At 33.1% G+C, this 21988-nt stretch overlaps 1 protein-coding gene across 5 annotated transcripts in view; it reads left to right on the top strand.

The window, feature by feature from the left end:
• LOC145296022 (guanine nucleotide exchange factor subunit RIC1-like) overlaps positions 1-21988 on the top strand; it is a 317949-nt gene that overhangs the window by 87273 nt on the left and 208688 nt on the right. For all 5 annotated transcript variants that reach the window (XM_080142059.1, XM_080142062.1, XM_080142061.1 and 2 more), the window contains exon 3: positions 4969-5057. In XM_080142059.1, coding sequence (XP_079998185.1) covers positions 4969-5057 — 89 coding nt within the window. The remainder of the gene's footprint in view (positions 1-4968; positions 5058-21988) is intronic.

Below are 21988 nucleotides of genomic sequence, written 5' to 3'. Positions count from 1 at the left end.
TTTGAGATATTCTAACTTTTGATGGTAAAGACGTACATGTTGTATTCTAATTCCATAGCAAAGACCATTCTTTTCTCTGATTAGCTAAAAAAAACAAAACAAAAAAAAAACTAGAAATGTCATTGACGGGTACAACTTCCGCTTCAAGTATTTATGTGAACACACCCCGACTGCTTATTTGCAAAAAGTGATCTACCGCTAGTGGGCATGCTATGCTGGCATGTTTCATCGTTAATGCTAGGATATAAATAGCGATTTCTTCGAATATTAGGAGGCAAAAACATTTTACACACCCCCTTTTTTTGATATAATGGAAAAATCCTTTCAAATTCAATTTTGGTTTCACTTGAGAAAAGGAAATAAAAAAAAAAAAATAAATAAATAAAAAAAAAAAATAAATGAACAAAGAAAAATAAACCAATAAAATAATTTTTTTTTTTCTGGTTTTGTGGGAATTTGTCTTTATTCTCATTGGTCAAAAAGAATTATTAATATATTGGTATAATGTGTGCAAAAGAAGCCATTTTTTTTATGACATTAAGTTTTTTTTTTTTTTTTTTTTGATGCGTATAAAAATGAACACTTCAAATATATATAAATATACAAATAGAATACTTTTCAAATACATATAAACATATGCACAAAAATTCACAAATATACATTTTTTTGTTTTGTTTTAACAAATGTTTGCCAAAAAAGATACAAAAAAAGAACTATTTGGCAAATAGGAAGTTTACAAAAAGGTTTTAACAAGTGACTTTTTTTTTTTCTTTTTTTTTTTTTTTTGTAACAAAAACTGGAAACATTATGTTAGGTATTAGTTGGTTAATTTGGTTAGTAAGGTAGAAATGGTCGCAGTTTAACGTCGTGCCCAGGACAATTTACAATTTTTTTTTTTTTTTTTTTTGGGTGTGATTTTGACTGTTTATGCTTCTCCTTTTGGGTTTCTGAAAAGAGATTTATTCATAATTAGATTCCAAAAAGTTCGGTTATAAAATGTCTTAATTTTATTCTTTTTATAGGTTTAGTGAAAATGTCGGCTATATTATTTTCAGACGTCACATAAGAGTAATAGATTTTTTCCTTGTTTCATCCCTTATAAAATGATATCTGATATCTATGCTTCGACCTTTGATGAATCATAGAATTATTTGCTAATAAGATACTGCTCTGATTATCACAATGAATTACTATAGGTTTTTTACTTAGATCTGGTTTTAAAGTAGATTTTAGAAGGGTGTTCAGAAAAATTGCCTCCTGCGCGGAATGCCACATATTCTGCTTCACAAGTAGAAAGGGCAACAATTTGTTGTTTTGCACGATTAAGGTCTTTAATTGTCGGTTTCAATAAGTTTTGAGATAGCTTTGTTACAGTGTAATGTATGTCAGGCCTTGTTGTGGTCATCAAGTAGATGAGGTTCCCTACCATTTCCCTGTATATTCGATTATCTATGGATTTTGTTTTGGTCCCTATATTTTTATTTATGTCCATTTCGACGGGAGTTAAATGCGGCTTACAATCTTGCATTCCGAACTTGAGCAGAATTTTTTCAATGTCTCGTGATTGGTTCATAGTTATAGTTTCATTTTCACAGGTAAATTTTATACCGAAGAACCATGACAGTCGTCCAAGATCGGCCATTTAAAATTTTTTATTTAATTCATTTTTAACATCTTTTAAAGTGTTGTCACAGTTTGATGCGAGTAATATATCGTCAACCCCAAAAAACAAAATCAACAATTTATTACCTACATTTTTGGTATACATGCACGCGTCTACGAGACATTGTTTGAATTCCTGTTCTATTAAATGATTATGGAGTGTTAAATTCCAATTGTGTGCACTTTGTTTTAGTCCATATAACGATTTATTTAGTTTCCACACCCAATTTTTATTTTTCATTTTAAATCCCTCGGAGCATTTTATTTTTCATTTTAAATCCCTCGGAGCATTTAAATAAGCATTTTTTACATCCATTTGATGTATTTTTAAATTGTATTGAGCAGCAAGTTGTAATAAAATTCTAATTGTCGTTAAATTTGTCGTTGGTGAAAATGTTGCAAAATATTCCACTCCAGAAATTTGTGAAAAACCTTTTGCCAAAAATCTTGCTTTAAAAGTTTCACTGGCAGAAGCTGTGATTTTTTTTTTAGAAAAGCCCAGCGTAAAGAAATTATATTTTTATCTGTTGATTTTGCCACTATTTCATATGTGTTATTTTCAGATAAAGTTTTCAATTCGGATACCATAGCTTGTTCCCATTCTTGGTGATTTTCTGAATTAATCACCTCATAAGTTTCCGGTGTGCTGTTCAACGAATAACAATAATCCACGACGTAATCTTGTATCTTTTCAATTTGTAAGAAGTCTGGCCTTTTTCGCTCCCTTATTGGGTATTGATGTGTCTGGTTAATATTTTCGTCAGAAGTTCTACTGTAATTGTCGTCGTTATTAATATTTTCATTGTGATCGATTAAGATGCTAGGTAATATTTCATGTTTTTCATCCACTGGATCGCCATTTTTTAAATTTAATGTATCATTGAATTTTACACATCTAACACTTTTTATGGCATTTTGAGTTGGGAAGTAGATTAAGTAGGCCGGGCTATTTTTATCGTAACCTATGAAAGTACCTTTTTCGCTTTTAGTATTTAGTTTACTGGTGTTTTCTATAAATGCAAAACTATCAGAACCAAATAGATGCATTCTGTTCATTTTATGTTTTACACCACAAAACGCTTCATACAGCATTTTTCCTAGCCTCCTATTGAACAATCTATTTCTGATATATGCTGCTGCCATTAAAGCGTATATCCATAAACTATGCGCTAATTTTGATTCGATAAGTAGGCATCTTGTCATCTCAAAAAGGGTTTGCCATGCCCTTTCAGCGGTGCCATTTTGGAAGGGGGAATACGGCGCCAATTTTTTTTGTTTAATTCGGTGGTTAATTAATAGAAGTTCAGAGTCTTGTAAATTCAGTCCCATTGTCTGAGCGAATACATTTTACTGAACCGTATGGGGCAACATCAGTTAAATATTTCTTAGTGGCGAGGATAGTGTCGGATTTGTTTTTTAGAAAATAAACCACAATTAAACCAGAAAAATCATCAATAAAGTTCAAAACGTACTTTAGATTATTTCTCCCCATCGGGCTGATCGGACCTGCTAAGTCACAATGCACAAGTGAGAGAATTTTCGTAGCTTTTTTGTCTGGTGTTCGGCTTATCTCTTTTGTCATTTTCTCCTGTGCACACACATCACACTTTGGGAGATCGTCTGAAGGTATTATTTTCATGCCTTCGACTACATTTGGTAATTTTTTTAATATCAGCTGTATTGCAGTGTCCTAGAATTTTATGCCAGGTTTCCAAGCCATGACAGGCAGTTTTTGAGGGAATCATACTTTTTAAATAATATAGTCGGCCATTTTCTTTAATGTCAAATACAGTTCCATTGGGGTACATCAATTTTGATGTATTTTGGCCAAATTGTATATTCGCGCCTTGTTTAATTGCAGCCTGCACGGAAAATATGTCTTGCTTAAATGTAGGTATGAACAGAGCATTTTTTAGAATACAGTTACAGAGTTTGCCTTTATTATTTTTTAGGGATATTTTAGCATCGCCTCTTTTCAAGACTATATCATTTATTTGACTACCGTCGGCAAGTTTGACAAAATGACTTTGAGGATTAAAGTTTGAATCAAAATTAATAAAATCAGATTCCTTGGTGATAACATGCGCTGTAGCACCACGGTCTACAAGGAGATTTTTACCGTTTGTGATATTGTCAAAGTTATATGTGAATAGAAATGTATGTTCTTCCTCAAAGTTCTCAGCATTTTTTACGGAGTCCATTTTAGAGTGTTTATATCGACATTGGAAACTTTTGTGGTTGGGTCGTCCACAATTATAGCAGATAATTTTATTCTTTTTCTTGGGAAAATTACTTTTTGGAAAACATTGCGGTGAGGTGTGTAATCTGGTGGTGTCTGCTTTCGAGAAGCATTTTTGAACTTCATAATATTGCTGGAGTTATTATTGTCCACGAGCATACGATTAGTCTCTTCATAACTGCGCAATGCCACTTTAAATTCACTGAAATTTATGGGTTTGTCTTTCTGAGTTATAACAGTTGTAAATGGTTTAAAATTGGCTGGAAGTCACTTGAGGGTCATTGATATCAACAAGCTGTCGCTTATTATTTCACCTGAGAGTTTTAAGGCATTGGCGGTTGTTTCTGCCCTTATAACTTAGTCGGTAATCGTTTCATCCTCATTACGTTTCAAAGAGGTTAATTCTGTATATAGTGATATTATTTTCAGTTTCCCTTTTGATAAATAATGTTCTCTTAATGTTCAATGCTTTCCTTCCATCATCCAATGCGTCTCTTATAATCAGAGACAGACTTCTATTGTCTAAACATTGAATCAGTTCTGCAAAAACGGTCGCGTTCTTTTCGAGAAATTCGGGGTCGTTTGGATTCTCTGTTGGAGATTGTATGACTTTGAGTAGTTTTCGAATCCTTAGATATCCCAGAAATTTTACCTGCCACAATTCGAATTTAGATTCGGATCCGTCAAAGAAAAGATGGTGGCTGGGTACATAACTTGTTAAGTTTTGAGACATTGTGTTGAACAAAGATGGCAGCGTAGTTCAGATCAGTAACCAAGATGGCGGCCAAGAATCAAATGCGGTCCGTGGCGTAGTTAACGGCGAACTGATTGAATCTAAAATTCAACAATTTTTATAATAATTTTGAAATGTTTTCATTGGTTGTTTAGCACAGCCGGTGGTTATAAAAATGATTGGTGAATCCATTCGTCTCATACCTTCATTAGGAGTCAAAAACATTTTACATATATTAACATCGTTCTTTAAAGATTATATAGTTTTAAAATTTGTTTAATTTATATTGAAAAACTTTAATTTTAACCATTTTCTGTTTATCCTTTACTTTCAGACCAGCAAGGATTATATAATCTTTTTCCAGGTTGATCTGGATAAATTTGTTCCTAATCATCACTGTTTATATGTACAACAAGAAGGAAAGTAAGTACTTGAGCATTTTAGCTTTATTTCTTTTTAATCTTTTCTACATTAATCTTTAAAGTTTTATTAAAGATTGAATAAAGTTGTGTTAATCTATAAAAGGCAGTTTGCCTGTGTGCATGTCTAAAAGCAAAAAAAACAAAAAACTGCACAATATTATACAACGATCAAACTACCTACCAAGAAGTCAGAAACCACATTAACCAAGCGACATTGTCAACAATTTGCAAATGATACCTAGGCTATTTCGGACATGCTAGGGTATGCAAGATTAACCCCAGAGAGAATTGCTAACCAAGTATTCCAATAAACTCCTGATGGAGGGGGGAAAAAAATGAAAAAAATGAAAAAAGAAGGAAGATCAAAAATGAACTGGAAGCAAACAATGAAGAGGGATTTGATTGCAACAGGAAGAAGCTGGACGGATGCTGTGGTCTGTCTTCAGATTGAAAATACTTTGACTGTGTCACAAGACACAAGCGTTCTTGACTTTAACTAAGTTTAACATGTAGGTAAACAGAAACAAAACTAGTTTTGTCGACTTTATATTCTTTTTCCTATTCGACATTTGTGAAACTGCAACTAAAATATGCTTTCTTGATCTTTGCCTATAATCAAAATGTATCTGTTCTGTCCATAATCAGAAAAGAAAATCTCTCTTTACAGGAGGTTTATCTTGATAAGGCCACAAATTCACTAACTACAACCCATATATAGGGATACCCCCCCCCCCCAAAAAAAAAAAACAAGGAAAAAAAAAATGAGTCTACCTGTAGGCTGTGAGTGGTGACCCGTGATGTGTTAGGGCAGAATCTTGATAGCTGATCAGTCGATAGCCTTGTTGCATAAATGTTCATGTAACTAACAACACTCTACTTTAGGAGTTGAGAGAGGCTTGATCGAATTAATCGGCTGGTCACATCATGATCTAGTATCTATAAGTTCATTTCCAACAGTATTATTCAATCTGATCCTTCTAAAAACTCAAACTTTATTTCTCCTATTTATTTTCCTCCCAAATACTAGAAGGTGGTCATTGGGAACAAAGATGACCACTGGTGAAGAGCAATGCTCCCAGCTTCACTATAAGATTTCCTTCTAAGAGCAATGTTTGCTTAGAATATTAAATGATTATCCTGCCTATAAGATTTAATTGACAACTTTATATTCAGCACTAGATGATTTGGTTTATGACATATCGACCATCTATACATTATTTAAACAGAGGGAGGAGGATGGAAGTAGAGAGTGAGAGAGGTTTTAGATGTTATGCACACTTCTTGACTCTTCTATTTTGTTGTCCATGCCAAGTAGCCATGCTAGTTTAATAGAAGAGAACAGCCATCTTCCAACAACTATGTGTAGGAACATAAACACCTGGATTTGGGTATATCAAAATAGTTTTGTTGATGTCTTAACTAAAAGAAATGATACATCATTGTGATACAACCCCCCCCCTCGTTTCAAGTGTTAGGAAGTAACAAAGAAAAAGTGAAAGCGATAACAAGAGATGAAACGCTAGTCTTTATAAGTAATAATAATAATTATATATTTTAAGTGGAGAGCCATTCATATAATATAAAAATGATCCAAAACCTAACGGCAAAAGAAATAACTATCATAGAGAGAAAAAAAATGATTAGAGTTGTGAATATATATTGTGAATTGTCTCAAGCAAAAATTGGCAGCATCAATCCCGTCGGAAGCTTTAAATTGTAAAGAATTTAAAGTAGTTCAGTCAGAATCAGCATCACTTCAGTCAGAATCTTTTGTCAATACAAAAAGATATCATTGAAATATAACTGGCTCTGCAAGCTTGTTATTGCTAGGGCTACGACAACAGCATATTCTTTTCCTTGTTTCGATTCTCAGGTATATATCCATTGATATCTTATATGTATTTATGTAGAGTGATGTGGTTCTCAGTTGATTGTGTCTGCGTTGTATATATACTCGAGAGTAAAAACAATGAAAAGAATATGCTGTTGTCCTAGCCTTAGTTATTTCTTTGCAAACTTCAGTACTTGAAACATTAATTTAAAATAAGTGAATGTACATGTCTAGTTTGCTTCAATAATCATGTTTGCTGATTTATTTTTATAAACAAAGAAAGGAGGCTTCTTAGATCATAATTCTAATCTCCTATACAATAATTTTTTTTATGTGCAACATAAGTCACTAAAGGAAAATGTCTTTTGATAAACTGTACTGTTAAACAATTTTTTTCCTACAACCGATACCAGATTGACTGTATACTAATTTTCTGTTTCTAAATACACAAACTGTTAATCCAGAATAATTACCAAACACATAACAATATCAAGCATATCAACTCTTATAAATATGAACTATTCACTACGCCTATGGATGGCAAAGATGGAGGAGACAAGGTAGAGGAAATATTTTTTAGGGTTGCCATTTCGAACGCCCATAAATAAATGATTTTTACTATTGTTGGAATCTCCAACTTGGATCGCGTAAAAACGATCGTGTTCGCAAGGATATCCATTGTCTGCACTGTCCATTTGTACATCTCCAGGAGAAACCATCCTTTACACACAATCTTTTTTTTAAGCAAACATTTATGTTTACAATTGTTGCACCTTATTTTTTGGGACAGCAATTTCTTCTCCTGACATTAAGATTGCCTGCATTGATGTTTTCATTTATTTTTCTAACCTGTATAGATTTATTTCCTTGCCTGTCATTTTTCTGTTTGGCAAGTTTTAAAATATATTTGTCAGCTTTTTTTGTTTTGGTTTAGTTGCTTTCTTCCAATTCGAATGTCGTCTGCTTCAATTTAGATAGCGCTTTTCCATTGGCTAATGAAACCCCCAGAAATTGAATTACAAAAAAAAAAAAAAAAATAACTAATCAAAAAATAAAAAGCCCCCCCCTTAATATCACCTTAAAAATTACTAAAAACATAACAGAAAAAAATTTAAATAAATAAATAAAAAGTCGAGTTAGTGTTTTGAACAATGCTCAGCTAACACCGATGATTGCCAGTCTAAGCCGATCCATGCTTGATGGGAATTCACAGGAATTTGGGTCAAATTATGCAAGAGTACCAAATTTTGTTTCATATTTAAACTTATATAATAATAATAATATAATATAATAATATCTTCTTTTAACTATGTTAGTACTTTTAAGTAGTATATTATTGTTGTATATCAATTCAGTACTGTCTGCTATATCACTTCAAATTAAGATGAAATTCTATTCTTTTAGGAGATTACATGGGAACATTTATTTAATAATTTAAATCAATGATTTAATAATTTAGAATTGGAGACCAGTTTAACACTTTAATTTAATGTAAAATGAGCTTCCATTTTCAAGACATTCTAACATTTTTGAGCTATTAACAAAAAATTGTTAATTTTCTCTGGGGGATAAATTCTGTGCATTTATGTTTTTGTGTGTTTGGAGGTTATTCTTGAGATGCATAGTTTTATGACCTTACCAGTCAGGCATAAAATTAATAGAAAAAATAATTAATGAATATTTTTAAAATGTTAGAATAACCTGGAAATGATGATTATTTTATGTTAAATTATTTACGAAACTTATTGCCCATGCTAAATTTTAAATTGATTGCTTTATTTTATTTATTTATTTTTTTTTGTTAAGTTTTCTAGGCGTTCACACATATTCAGCTAAAAAATTAAAATTTCCTTTTTGTGGGTGTTTTAACTGAGAATATTAGTCTGCAAATTTGCCATTCATTATTTGCAGTGGTATTACTATTATTATTACCTGAACCTTTTTTCTTTTTACAGTCAAACAAATCAATCTACTACATATATCTTATATTAACAGTAGCATAACTGATGAAATCATAATTAAAGTAAAACTTGCCACATGTTAAGAATGGTTTTCTAAATAGCAACGCCATTATTTAGAAACTTGTTCTTAAAATGGGAAGGTGACTTTGTAAACTATTCTGTTCCTACGTCTTATTTTGCATATCAGTTATTTTCAATACATTTTTTCAATTAATGACAAACTAATGCAACTTCACTATTTTCAATCAATTACAAAAAAACTATTTGAGAAAAATATTTAGATCTCCTTGTGTAGTACATTCTCCTCTCGCGCACACACACACACACACACACACACACACACACACACCTATTGGTATGTAAGTTAGATATGCATTGATTTGCAACGAATCAGCAGTGCTAAAAAGACAAAAGGAGAGAGAGCACAGCAAGGTGGTTGACACAAAAGATACAAAATATGTTAAGTTGTGCATATGCTGGCATTATATTTTTTATATAATTTTTATTTTATTTTATTTTTTTTTTTTTTAGCAAACAAGCCAATTTTGACAAAAAAAAATGAGGGAGTTTTTTTTTGAGGGAGTTTATATTATAAGACAAGATTCGTTTGTTACACATATGCAAGTTCTGCAGTAGAAAAAAATTACAATTTGTCGGATTTTTAAGAAATACTGTCATCAATTATAGAGAAGAGTGCAAAACAATTCATTTAGATTTTATGAGAATGTTTATCACTTTTAATTGGAAGACTTAAAATATGATTCTTTTGCATTTTCTGTAAAAACTTATTGCTTTTAAATGAAGAATTTAGAATGAGATTCAGTTGGATTTTCTGCAAAAAGTTATGGCTGTGATTGGTTGGGTAGCGAGTGCTGGCCATGACTGGATGAGTGGTGTGATGTGAGCTGGCTGTGTCTAGCTGCGTAGGGTGGTCTGACCGTGTCTAGCCGTGTAGTGTTGGCCGGCCCTGTCTAGCCACGTAGTGTTAGCTAGCTGTGTCTGGAAGCCCTGGGCATGGGTTTATCCGAGATCATGAAGGTGTGTAGTTAGATATTGCTTTGAATTTCATACGAATGGATCAGCAGCTCCAAAAAAAGACCCAAAAAGACTAAAGACGGGAGGACAGCAAGGTGGTTGGCATGAAAGATACGAAATGTGTTGTGCACATGCTTGCAATATATATTTTTATATCCTAATTAGACCACACAATATAAATGCATTATGAAACTTAACTCCTACACTTTTATAAAATTAACAAATCCACATTACCTTATAATTATTCACACTGCCTGTCCCAGTGTTTTAGTAGAATTCTCAACCTAATCCTTCCCAGAACTATAGATCTACTCCATCTGAACATACTTTTACCAAGTCTCTGGATGTACCCATACTATTTATTTTATGGATTTTATCAATCTTCAACCAACTTCATTGATTGGATTTCATTTGACTCCATTTTCATAGATGGGCATCACTTTAAATATCCTTTTCGCTGTTTTGTACTTTTTCAAACACTGCTCTCATTTGGAATTTTATGCTTTTCAAATTTTTTGTGCTAACTAGCAACATAATAGCAAGTCTATAAAATTTTTTTTGCTAATTATTTTCCTCTAAAGAAAAAAGACATTTTTATAAACTCCATGGAATGAAGAAATAATTAATTCTGTCTTGTATTTGTATTTCTTGTGTTTGGAAATAAGATTTCGTAATTGTTAATTTGCATGATTTGATTGCTATCATATATATAAAAACAGTCAAACATTTCCTAACATATAGGGTGGAACGATAAAGTTGTTGCACTAAAGAAAACAACACTACAGCTTTATTTTAAAACTTTTATTTAAAAAATCAATTCAGATAACCTGATTAGGTAATAGAGCTGATATCTATTCAATGTAGCTGCCTTCAGCCTCAATTACCGCCTCGATATGAGTTCGGAACTCAGAGCATGCTTTTCCACAAGCGCCGGTGGGTGCTCAGTAAATATTTGGTGGATGGCGGCAATCAGGCTGGCTTTGATGTTGTGGGAGGTCATGTTGGTGATGTTCTCGACATATGATTAAACGAAATAGTCCAGTGGGTTCAGGTCAAGGGAGGAGTGGGAGCAGTGAGAGAAAGATACAAAGTCGTGGCATCCTCTATAGCTAAGCCTGGATTTCTTTGGAATTGTAGGCCAGCACCAAGTCCTGCTGCCACATAATTAACCATGCTCTAGTCCATCACCTTACAGATGCTAAACTTCTGACTGACTAACAATATGGATTTAGACAAGCCCGTTCCACAGCAGACATCTTAACTGTAATCTCTGAACGTATATACCACTCACTGGATAAAGCCGGGGAGGGCAGAGCGGTAGCTCTAGATATATCTAAGGCTTTTGACAGGGTATGACATGAGGGTCTCCTCAGGAAAATTAGATAATATGGTATCACTGGTAGAATACTAAACATAATTAAATCCTTCTTACATAAGAGAAAAATCCAGGTTGTCCTCGACGGTCGTACATCTAAACAATATGATATAAATGCGGGAGTGCCCCAAGGGTCTATCCTTGGACCTCTGTTATTCCTAATATTCATAAATGGCCTCCCCGACAAAATTGCCTCTGAGATGGGTATATGTGCTGATGACACCACACTCTATAACAGGCATGACAGGAAAACAAATGAAAACATATCCAAAGAAATGGGAGAAACACTAAAGGGTGACCTCCAATCTGTAGTGGAATGGGGACAAAAATGGATGGTCACGTTCAATGCCTCCAAGACTAAACTAGTTTCCTTCAATAATTACAAGAAACCTTCTCTACCACCAATAGCAATGGCCGATGACACTTTATCTGAGAGTACATCTTTCAAACTCCTTGGCCTAACATTCACAGGAAACATGAGTTGGAACAATTACATTGAAAGCATTGCCAGGGCCGCTGCAAAAAAGGTAAGCTCTCTCTACCATGCTAAAAAATTACTAACACCCGAAAGTATCTTGTACCTCTATAAGGCCACCATTTGCCCATGTATGGAGTATTGCTGTCATATTTGGGCTGGTGCATCTGCTACTAGTCTCTCGCTCCTAGACAAGATTCAAACGAGTCACCAATCTGATAGGCCCTGAACTGGCATCTAAGCTTCAGCCTCTGTCCCATCGACGAAATGTTGCATCCCTCTACCTGTTCTACAAGTATTTTAATGGAGAATGCTCTGACGAACTGCAAGCACTTGTGCCTCCATGACGTAAACACCCTCAACAAACCCGACAGGCAGGTTGAGCCCCACACAGTAGAGATCCCTAGATGTAAAAGATCTTTCTACTCCAGTAGTTTCTTCCCCAGAACCGCTAGACTTTGGAATTCCATTCCAGGTCCCTGCTTCCCCAACTGTACTGACGTGCAGAAGTTCAAGTGTAACATGAACAGACATCTTGCTGCCCAAATCCCAACATAGTACCCCAGTAGATGTTACCCTTGATAGTAGCCCCTATACCAAAGTGGCAATGTACCTTGTTTGGGGTGAAAATGTAATAAAAAAAACAAAAAAAAACATCCAAGGTCTGCCAGTGGCCACCTTATTGCACTAGACGATTACCATACTCTTCAGCACATCCAGCTGACTTCGAAGATATGATGTGGCCGTCACTTGAAACCACACTAAAGACCATAATTTTGTCCGGAAACTTTGTTTTTATCACTCTAAGCATGTTGTCCCTGTTATTAGTAGCAATCCAGCAATACATTCTGAGGATGCTGGCAATGGTCCTTTTGTCACAACTTGGATTTGTAGGGAGCATGACTTGTACAGCGGCGCATCTCCAATTTTACTCAGAACATTGTGTCACTTTCAGACATGATAGAAGGCTCCTATCGCTCTTGGAATTTGTGCACCACTGGCCAACTAGTAGATGGTCTGCAACATAAAAAGAAAACCGGTTTTCATCAAAAGGAAGTGGAATAATATCATCTTTTCTAGGGCGATAATTTTATTGTTCCACCCTGTATTATGATGGCAACATGAAAAAGCTTAATTTCAAAACTGAATATTGGTAAATTCATTAATGGAATTGAATTCTTTCATTTACAATGTCTTTCTTAACTTCATAAACCCCTGGAAGTGTTTATTCGTTTCAATTGTTATTGCCTTTTCCTTTTAAAAACACTTGGCTTTTATGCTTCCATTGTGTGCGACAATACAAGTAGATTATCGCAAACATTTTGCATCAGAGAGTAATCAGCTTTTTTGATGCACTGCCTTTTTGTTCCACTTTTTGATTTCAAATAACACTTCAAATTATTAATCTATATATCTATAAAAGTGAATGTGTGTGTGTCTGTGTACATTTTCCTACGCAATAACTTTGTCAATTTTCAGTCTACAGACTCGAAATTTGATATACAGGGTACTGAGATTTGGGAAAATCTTTGTAATCCATTTTCGGCCAGAAATTTGGCTGTTAAGGGGTGAAAGTTCAACGATTTGATTTTTAAGAACTCTACCAAACTCCTCCGCCAATTTTGGGTCTAGACGCTTGAAATTTTAGATATAGGTTCCTTGGACATGGATCTAACTTAATAATTTGATTTGAGCCCAAAACAATTGTTGCATGAGGAACTAATCTCAGGTTACACTGCTAGAGTAACGTCCCTTGGCGGTGACAGACTTGTATTGTGGAGAATGGCACAAGACTAAAATAAGATGCCAGTAAACCAAATGTACGCGTTGTGCTGTTTTCATTAATGGGAATCCGCATGTAAAGATAATGAAACAACAATAAATGTTAAAAAAAATTGACCACTTTTTTTTTTTTTTTTTTTTTTTTTTTGTTGCTCAACATACACCTCCAAACGCCGGGCTGAAATGCTAGTTATAATAATAAAAATACATATAGAGATATTTTATCTTAACAAACTTGACTCATTTATTGTTTACATGGAAATGGTATACTATTACCCGTGAATCTACTTCATTTGGTATAGATGATAAAAAAAACAATGTCTTGGGGCATTGTTGATGTCACATTTGATTATAAGCTCTGCACTCACAAATCAATCAATTCATTGGCCCCCAGTTTATTTTATTTGTTTTTTGTTATAGACCTATTTATTTTATTAATTAATTGGAATGTTTATTGAGATGAGTATTATTTATTTTCGGACTATTATCCTCATCTTCTAGTTGTTGTTTCACGACGTTTCTGCCAACTATTCCTCTGGCCTTCGTCAGGTGATAACCGTGACGGGATAGGAACTCCGAATCTCCTAACTGCATTTTGAGCAATTACTGCCTTGCATAGTTGTTTTTGTTTCATCATGTTTTGGCCAACTAAGCCTCTGGCCGGCTTTGGGTAGGATTGAAACCGCTATCTTCAGACAATGCTCACCTGGTACTGTAGAGATTCAACGTCTCTATCCACTGCACTATGAAAGGCACTAATTGCTAAGAATGCAGTTTGGAGATTCAGAGTTCCTATCCCATTGCAGTTACCACCTGACAAAGGCTAGAAGAATAGTTGGCCAAAGCATTGTGAAACAACTAAAAGATGAGGACAATAGTCCGCAATAAACAAATGAATAGATTTATTTACTATTTTAATTAGAAAGGAATGTTTTATTTTATAAATAAAATAGAGCAAGGAACCATGGCATAGTGGTAAAGTACTTGGTAAAATTATGCAATACTTACTCTTCTGGAAGTTGAAGGTTCAATCTACAGTGCAGATGACACTTAAAATACAAGTGTATATTACTTTGGACTTCTACCCAGTTATGGCTGATGGAACGAGAGCATGATACCTCTGTGAGTTAAATAAAGGGTCACATTCAAAATTCCGTGCAGATTCCCGAGTTCAACAAGATATGTACACTTAAAAAAGGTAGGAGGTTACATTGGCCAAAATGTTGTGAAAATAACACTGAAGATAAAAACAGTAGTCCAAAGAATCCAAATATGAAAATAGTCAGTTTTTCTATTTCTTTGATTGCAATAACTTTAAAAATTAAATACAAGTTTTATTCAACTTCATTCTAGTCTCCTGGTAGGGCGATACACTAATTACAATGATTTTCTAACAATTCAATACCTTTTTTCTTTTAAAGAATGATTTGTCTTTGGTATCAAAATATGCTTCAGTTTCTGATATTACTTCTTCGTTAAAATCCAATCTTTTTCTCTCAGCATCCTTTCTAAGCCGGGGTCAGAATAGTGGGTGTGGAAATAATTAAAAGTACAATTTGTGTAATTTTTCCAGTTTTTTAGATTAACTTGTTATGGGATGCATTGTCTTAATAAAAGAGCAGTTTGTTCTTCATGGTCATTTTAGGGAAATTATTCTTTCAAATGCACCAATATTGCAATGTATATTTCGTTATTGATGGTTCTTCCTTTCTCAGAGTAATTGATAGACAAAATACTTTGTACATCCCAAAATAAGGAAGTTGTAACCTTGCCTGCTAATGTTGGCATCTTCATTCACTTTGAACGGTTTTTACCTACTGCTGTCTATTTAACTGACTGCTGTCATCCATTGTCACATAATTATCAAAAAAAAAATTTTTTTTTGTATTGAAGCAGTTGCAGACAACACTCTGAATTGTTAATGACTTGTTGCTTTTTTGATCGAATCGGTGATGCTTTTGCTCACTGTCGAACATGGCTTTATCATGTAAAATGGTGATATCTTTAACTCTATTTTTTACAACTAAAATTTATGATCATGTAAAATGGTGATATCTTTAACTCTATTTTCTGCAACTAAAATTTATGATCAGTCAAAACAACTTTTTTGACAACTGCTTGCTTTGTATGACCCGAGCATTCATAATCATTTGTGTACGTGCAACTGTTTAAGTTGGCAAACTGCTTCTTAACCATCGTTTATGATGGAGTAGAGCCTGAATAACACTTATTAAACCATTGCATTGCTTAACAGTATTTTTTCTCTTTATCAACACACGATTCAGGTTTTTCATTGTTTTAAAACTTTGTAACACTAGCTCCACTTAAAAATAACTGTAATTTAGAAAGCTAATAATCTGATGAGGCTCAAATTTTCACACGTGCCCTTTGAAAGTTAGTACTTCATATGTTTTTTTCATTGTATTAGTGGCACTATTTAAGTTTGGGACTTATTGAGTGATGTTTAGCAATACACATGGACGATAACACGCTTTGGATGATCACAGATTTCAAGGGGCTTCTGCTAAAATAGTCATATTTTACAAACCAAAGCACTTTAAGTCTTCAAAATACCACCGTTTTGTTCGAAAATGAATATACTTTCAAATGAATTAATAAATATTAACGTACACGCGCCCCAACACCCTTCTCTCCGAATGTAAACAGAAAACGGTAAAATCTAAAAAAATGTTAAATGGTATTCTAATCGGTAAATGTCAGTGCGTTACTTACGGAAAAATGGTTAATTAAACTGCAGAAGCACCTGTTAAGCCACACAAGTTCTATAATTGAATCCCCCCCCCCAAAAAAAAAGAATGGAAAAAAAAAATGTTTGCTTATGTTTTTGTAAACCGCTTGTGAAAACTTTGTTTTAGATCCATAAAAATGCATTAACAACTACGTAAGACAAAAAAAAAAATTCCCCCCAAAAGTGCTATATTTTTTTTTTTTTAAATTTTGCTTCAGACAACTTTTTCTTCTAATTTTAAATTGTCTGCTAATGAAAAAACAAAAATTGAAAATTCTATATTCTGAAAAAAAAAAAATAATGTCTTTTCTTTTATTTCTTTTTCATATAATTTTCAATTGTCTGCTCCACGGAGGATTTGTACGCCATGTGAGAAGGTAGTTTACTACGTGAAGGCACATTTAACAGCTGTTGTTTATGCTACCATGCACGTAGCGTGAATGGAAGCTGTAAAATGGCGGAAAATAGTCCCTGAGTTCAGGGGTTAATACCATGCAAACTGTAAATTTGTGACAGGTTTGATTATCAGATTCATTGTCAGCGACCTTGAATACCCCTAAAAAATCGATAGTCGGTGTTCTGTTGTAGCGTATCACTATATTTACCTAAAAATGAAATTCATTCAAAATTTGTGAACAATTTGTCAACTTTGGCAAAAAGATTTTTTGGTACTTGTACAGTTTGTCGCCGAAAATGGGGATGGCATTTTTTTTTTTTTTTTTTTTCGGGTACCTGTCGTTAAAATCAGAGGGAGAAATCAGTATTTTAAACTATGACCGAAGTAGGAAATAAATAACAAAAAAAATTACAAGAGTTTTTTTTAATTTTTTTTTTTTTATTAAGATTATATTTTCTTAAAAAGACTTTTCAATTAATGTCTTTACAATTATATTTTGATACATTTTTATACAATAAATGTTTTGGTTTTCAAATGACATTCGCCCAGTTTAAAATTTATGGATATGTCATTTTCATTTTCTGTTTCTAATAATAAAAATATATATATGTTTCATGAAAAACTTTCCCGTTTTCATTAATTAAATTGAAACATTCCCAATTAAATAATTACGGACATATGTTCTCTTTCACTTTCTTTATTTACTTTTTTTTTTCATAGTTCTTTCCAGACGTAATTAATATCTAGTTTAATTTTTTTGTTATTTATTTCCTACTTCGGTTATAGTTTAAAATACTGATTTCTCCCTTTGATTCTAATGACAGATGCTCGAAAAAAATGGTGTCTCCATTTTCGGTGATCAACTGTAGAAGTACTGTTTTTTTTTTATATTTAAATAGGTGGGACAAAAATACTTTGCATTTTTCCAAAGGTCACGTTTTCTGTTAGTGACGTCACTTGTTTTAAATAACATTTATTTTTGTTTGTTGTAATTCTTGTAAAGTTTTATAATAGATGTCAAACACTCTTAATAAAACAACAAAAAAAAACTTACCTTAGGTACGAGTAGCAAGCCTCCTCCTAAAACCTTAACCCTAACAATGACGCTAAGTCCGAGTGGCAGAGCTCCCCACCAAACAAAATTCCTCGGTAAGCTACATATAAGCATCAAAAAGAAGAATTTTCCTTAAAGAAAAGTGCACATTAGTAATATCCTATAAAAAATAAATTGGTCAACTCTCCTAAAATGCTACAATAGTCTCGAAATGGTGAATTATTTTACATTAAATTTATGTGAAATCAACCCCCACTCTAAATTCTAAAATTGTTTTTGTTTTGTTTCTATCAATTCTTCAGGATGTTCACAATTTCTCTTAGCCCTATCATTAACCCAGTGGCAATCTCCCCACCTTCTCATAATTGCACAAAGACCCTCTTAAAACCACACATAACCACCTTTTAGATAAAAAAAAAAACTCCCAGGATTTATCTACCATAGAAAAAAAAATTGGGTTAACTGCCCTAAAACGCTGGAATGGTTTAAGATGGGAAATTATTTTACATTAAATTCTAAAATAGTTTTTTTTCATCTTTCATTAAAGTTTTTCCAAAGATTTCTCATGTGATTGTCTATGAAGGTATAATCACATATTTTGGAGAAGTGGTCAGAGGGGGAGGGGTAATCTACATTTTTATCTAAAAGGTGATTATGTGTGGTTTTAAGAGGGTCTTTGTGCAAGAAATATTGCAATATATTCATTTTTAAACAGTCCTAGATTTAGATTTCAGTTTTTTGTAGAAAGATTCCCTTACAATTCAGCTTTGAGTTCTGTAACTTTTCTTTTAATTGATACATGGCGCTTTTAAGGAATTGCAGCATATTTATTGTGGATTATTTGAAACCATTAATTTTCAGAGATTTTTCAGTAGCATATCCTCGTTCCTTGCACAGAAATACAATTACATAGCAAATTTCATTGCTTAATCTTGTGTTTTAACAAAGATATAGAATTTTTACTGACAAAGTGTGTAAAAACAAGGTGACGAAACGCATATGGTCTTAAAGAGAGAACAATATCCAAAGGTGCAAGGCACAAAAATAGTCAAACTTCCTTAATTTTAATCGGATTTTAAAAATTCAAAAAGATTATTTCTAAGTTTATCAAGCTCTTTCTATGTATGCCATTATTGAAATATGTTGAGCCATTTCAATTTTTTCATGTGTATTGCTAGTTTTATTATCACTATCCTTGACAATGTATTGAACCCTTCTTGATTGGTAAGCTTTTTGTTAAAATAATTATTTCTAAATTCATTTAATAAGACATAGGGACAAGTGGGCTTGTAATGCCCCACCCTCTTTTTAAAAATTTTTATAGATATAACTTGTTGAGTATTAGAGTTCTGAATTGAGATGAGATTATTGTATTTGGATTAATCGAACTAATGTTCTCATTGAGTGTTATTTGCACAATGTCTCTATTAATATAACCTCTGACCTTCTTCAGGTGTATAAGTCGCCATGTCTATTAAGTATTCTTTGCAATTAGCTCATCGTTCAAACTGTTCATCTTAACATTCACAGACAACATGAATTGGAACAAATACACTGTGATGGGCCCTCTCCACTGTGCTAGAAAATTATTCCCACCAGAGAGAATTCTATATCCTTACAAAGCCACTATTAGCCCATACATAGAATATTGTTGTGATAGCTGAACTGGTGCATCTAACACTCCTCTCTCCCTATGAAAAAGTCTAAAAAAGAGTCTTCAATCTAATAGGTCCTTCACTATCGTCCAAGCCCTGATTCTTGTTTCGTCACTGGCATAGTTGCATTCCTGCACCTGTTTTACAAGTACTCTAATGGAATCTGCTCTGATGAACTCTAAGCACTTGTGCTCTCTCAGCAAGCAACAAAATCTCACCCCTTCTCTGTTGAGGTTCCTAGATACTGGAAAACCTTCTATTCTAATAGTGTCTTCCCATGTAATGCTAGACTTTGGAATTCCCTCAACGTTTCCTGCTTTCATGACTGTACTAACATGCAGAATTTTAAATGTAATGTAAATAGCCATCTTGCAACTCAACTCCTAACCTAGTTTTCTGTAGACATGATTCCAATTGGTAACCTTTCACGTCCAAGCAGCAGTATGCCTTATTTGAAGTGGAAAAAAAAGAGTCAAAATTTTTTTTTACAAATTCTCCAAACAAAATTAAGTTCTATGTATGTCCTGCTCTACTGAGGAAATATCCCCTGGTGATATGCAAGAAGCTTGTTTTTGTCTGGCATGGCGAACAAGTTATTCAAATTACAAATAACATCAACCGTTTTTATAACTTGTTTTTAGCTTGTGTATTTTTTTGTATGACTAATATTTTTCTTAATTACTAACATATTAAATCGTAAAAGTATTTCCAATGTTTGAATGCATAAAAATTTGGAAAAGATAAAACGCTTCAGAGGCCAATAAAAATGCTGATTTTTTTTTTTTTTTTTTTAAAATTAAAAGAAATTTCTTTTTTAAATTGGTATATTTATTTAAATTTTATTTTCTGACCCATATTTTGATCAGGAAAATACAGACTATTAATTTTTCTTTTTTGTTTTTTTTTTAACACGGCATGCCATTCTGCTGTAGCTTTCTGTTCTTGTTAAAGATTATTATTTTAGGGGTGAATCCAGTGGCTTTGTGCTTTGATGTGCATGTATGAATAAATAGAAATATTTCCACTAGTATAATATTCATCTGCCAATTTTGCTAATTTGTAAGTTGCCTGTAAGAATCAAAATTGTTCACTGTAAGATTTCACCAGAGCAACCATTTTCACTTTTTAGTTTAGCATGTTTCATAATAATTTCTTCTATTGTCTTATCCACCAGGTCAATTTTTTAGCATAATGACCCTGCAATATTGACACATCCCCTTTGAGCAATGATTTGTTTCAATATTAACTATAAACACACAAAGAAGTTGGGCTCCCTCTACCATGCTAGAAAATTACTTGCACCCGAGAGTATCGTTACAAAAGCACAATTTGTCCATGCATTGAGTATTGTTGCCAAATCTGGCTTGGTGCATCTACCATGTGTAGATTCCCAAATCTAATAGATTCTACATTATCTACCAAGCTTCAACCTCTGTCTCATCACTGCAGTGTTGCATCCCTGTGCTTGTTTTACAGTACTTTAATGGAATGTGCTCTAATAAACTCCTAGCACTTGTACCCTCTTGACGTACATACTTCCAATTAACCAGACAAGCAGCAATATCTCACTTCTCTGTTGAGGTCCATAGATGCCAGAAAGCCTTCTATTTGAACAGTTTTTTTCCCTGGAACTGCTAGACTTTTGAATTCCCTCCCTATTTCTTGCTTTCCTGACTATACTAACCCGCAGAAGTTTAAATGTAAACAGACAGCTTGCTGCCTAACACTCCACAATCCCCTGTTAGATATGATCCCAAACAGTAGTTCCTTATGTTCCAAGTGACAATATGCTTTGTTGAAGGATGGTGATAAAAAGAATAGCCAAACAAACAAGAAACATTGAAAAATATTTTGATTCTTAAAGCTAAACAGATCTGGAATCAAACAAAGACATTAAGAATAATATGTAAGAAGGTTTGTTTTCATAGCTTGCAATAAATTCAGTGTTAATCATCTAACTCTTCATTTTGTACCTCCTATAAAGATTAAGATATGTTCAGATCTAAAATGTTTATTTCCTTTTGTTTGTTAGGATAAAATAAAATAAAATTCCTCACGCCTTATTATTAACAGTGCTTTAAAGAAATATTCTATGTATCTTTGAAAATTGTTCAACAAGTTCTCTTGTGTTTTCATGATTTCTGATAGATCATTGTACCATGATCTTTGTCAGATAAACCTCTAGAGAGATGAGGCCTGCTTCCAACAGGACTGTAGACAAGCCTGTATCTCTATTTTAGTTGTTATTCTAAGTAAATAAAATGTACTACTGTATCGTTTTATTATTATTCCATATCAGAAGCTGAACTTTAAAATATGCACACACACACACACACACACACACACACACACACACACACACACACTAAAATTTAATGTTATGTGTTTTTCTTACTTGAAATAAACTGTTTCTTGTGAATTGTAAATATTCTTTGATCATTTTTTGTTAATGATTGCATAATGTATCGCAGAACAAAATTACATTATCAATTGCTCTATCTTTAGCAATATCTGTTCAAAACATATATTATCTCCTGGTACAATCTGATAAGGCTGTCTTATGATATTGATTTACTGATCTAAAATGCACCAAACATGATGTTATTGTTTTTTTTTTT

The sequence above is a fragment of the Euprymna scolopes genome, chromosome 16 (genome assembly GCF_053919585.1).
Source record: "Euprymna scolopes isolate OS-2025 chromosome 16, ASM5391958v1, whole genome shotgun sequence".
Lineage (NCBI taxonomy): Eukaryota > Metazoa > Mollusca > Cephalopoda > Sepiida > Sepiolidae > Euprymna > Euprymna scolopes.
This window is presented reverse-complemented; position numbering and strand designations above follow the sequence as displayed.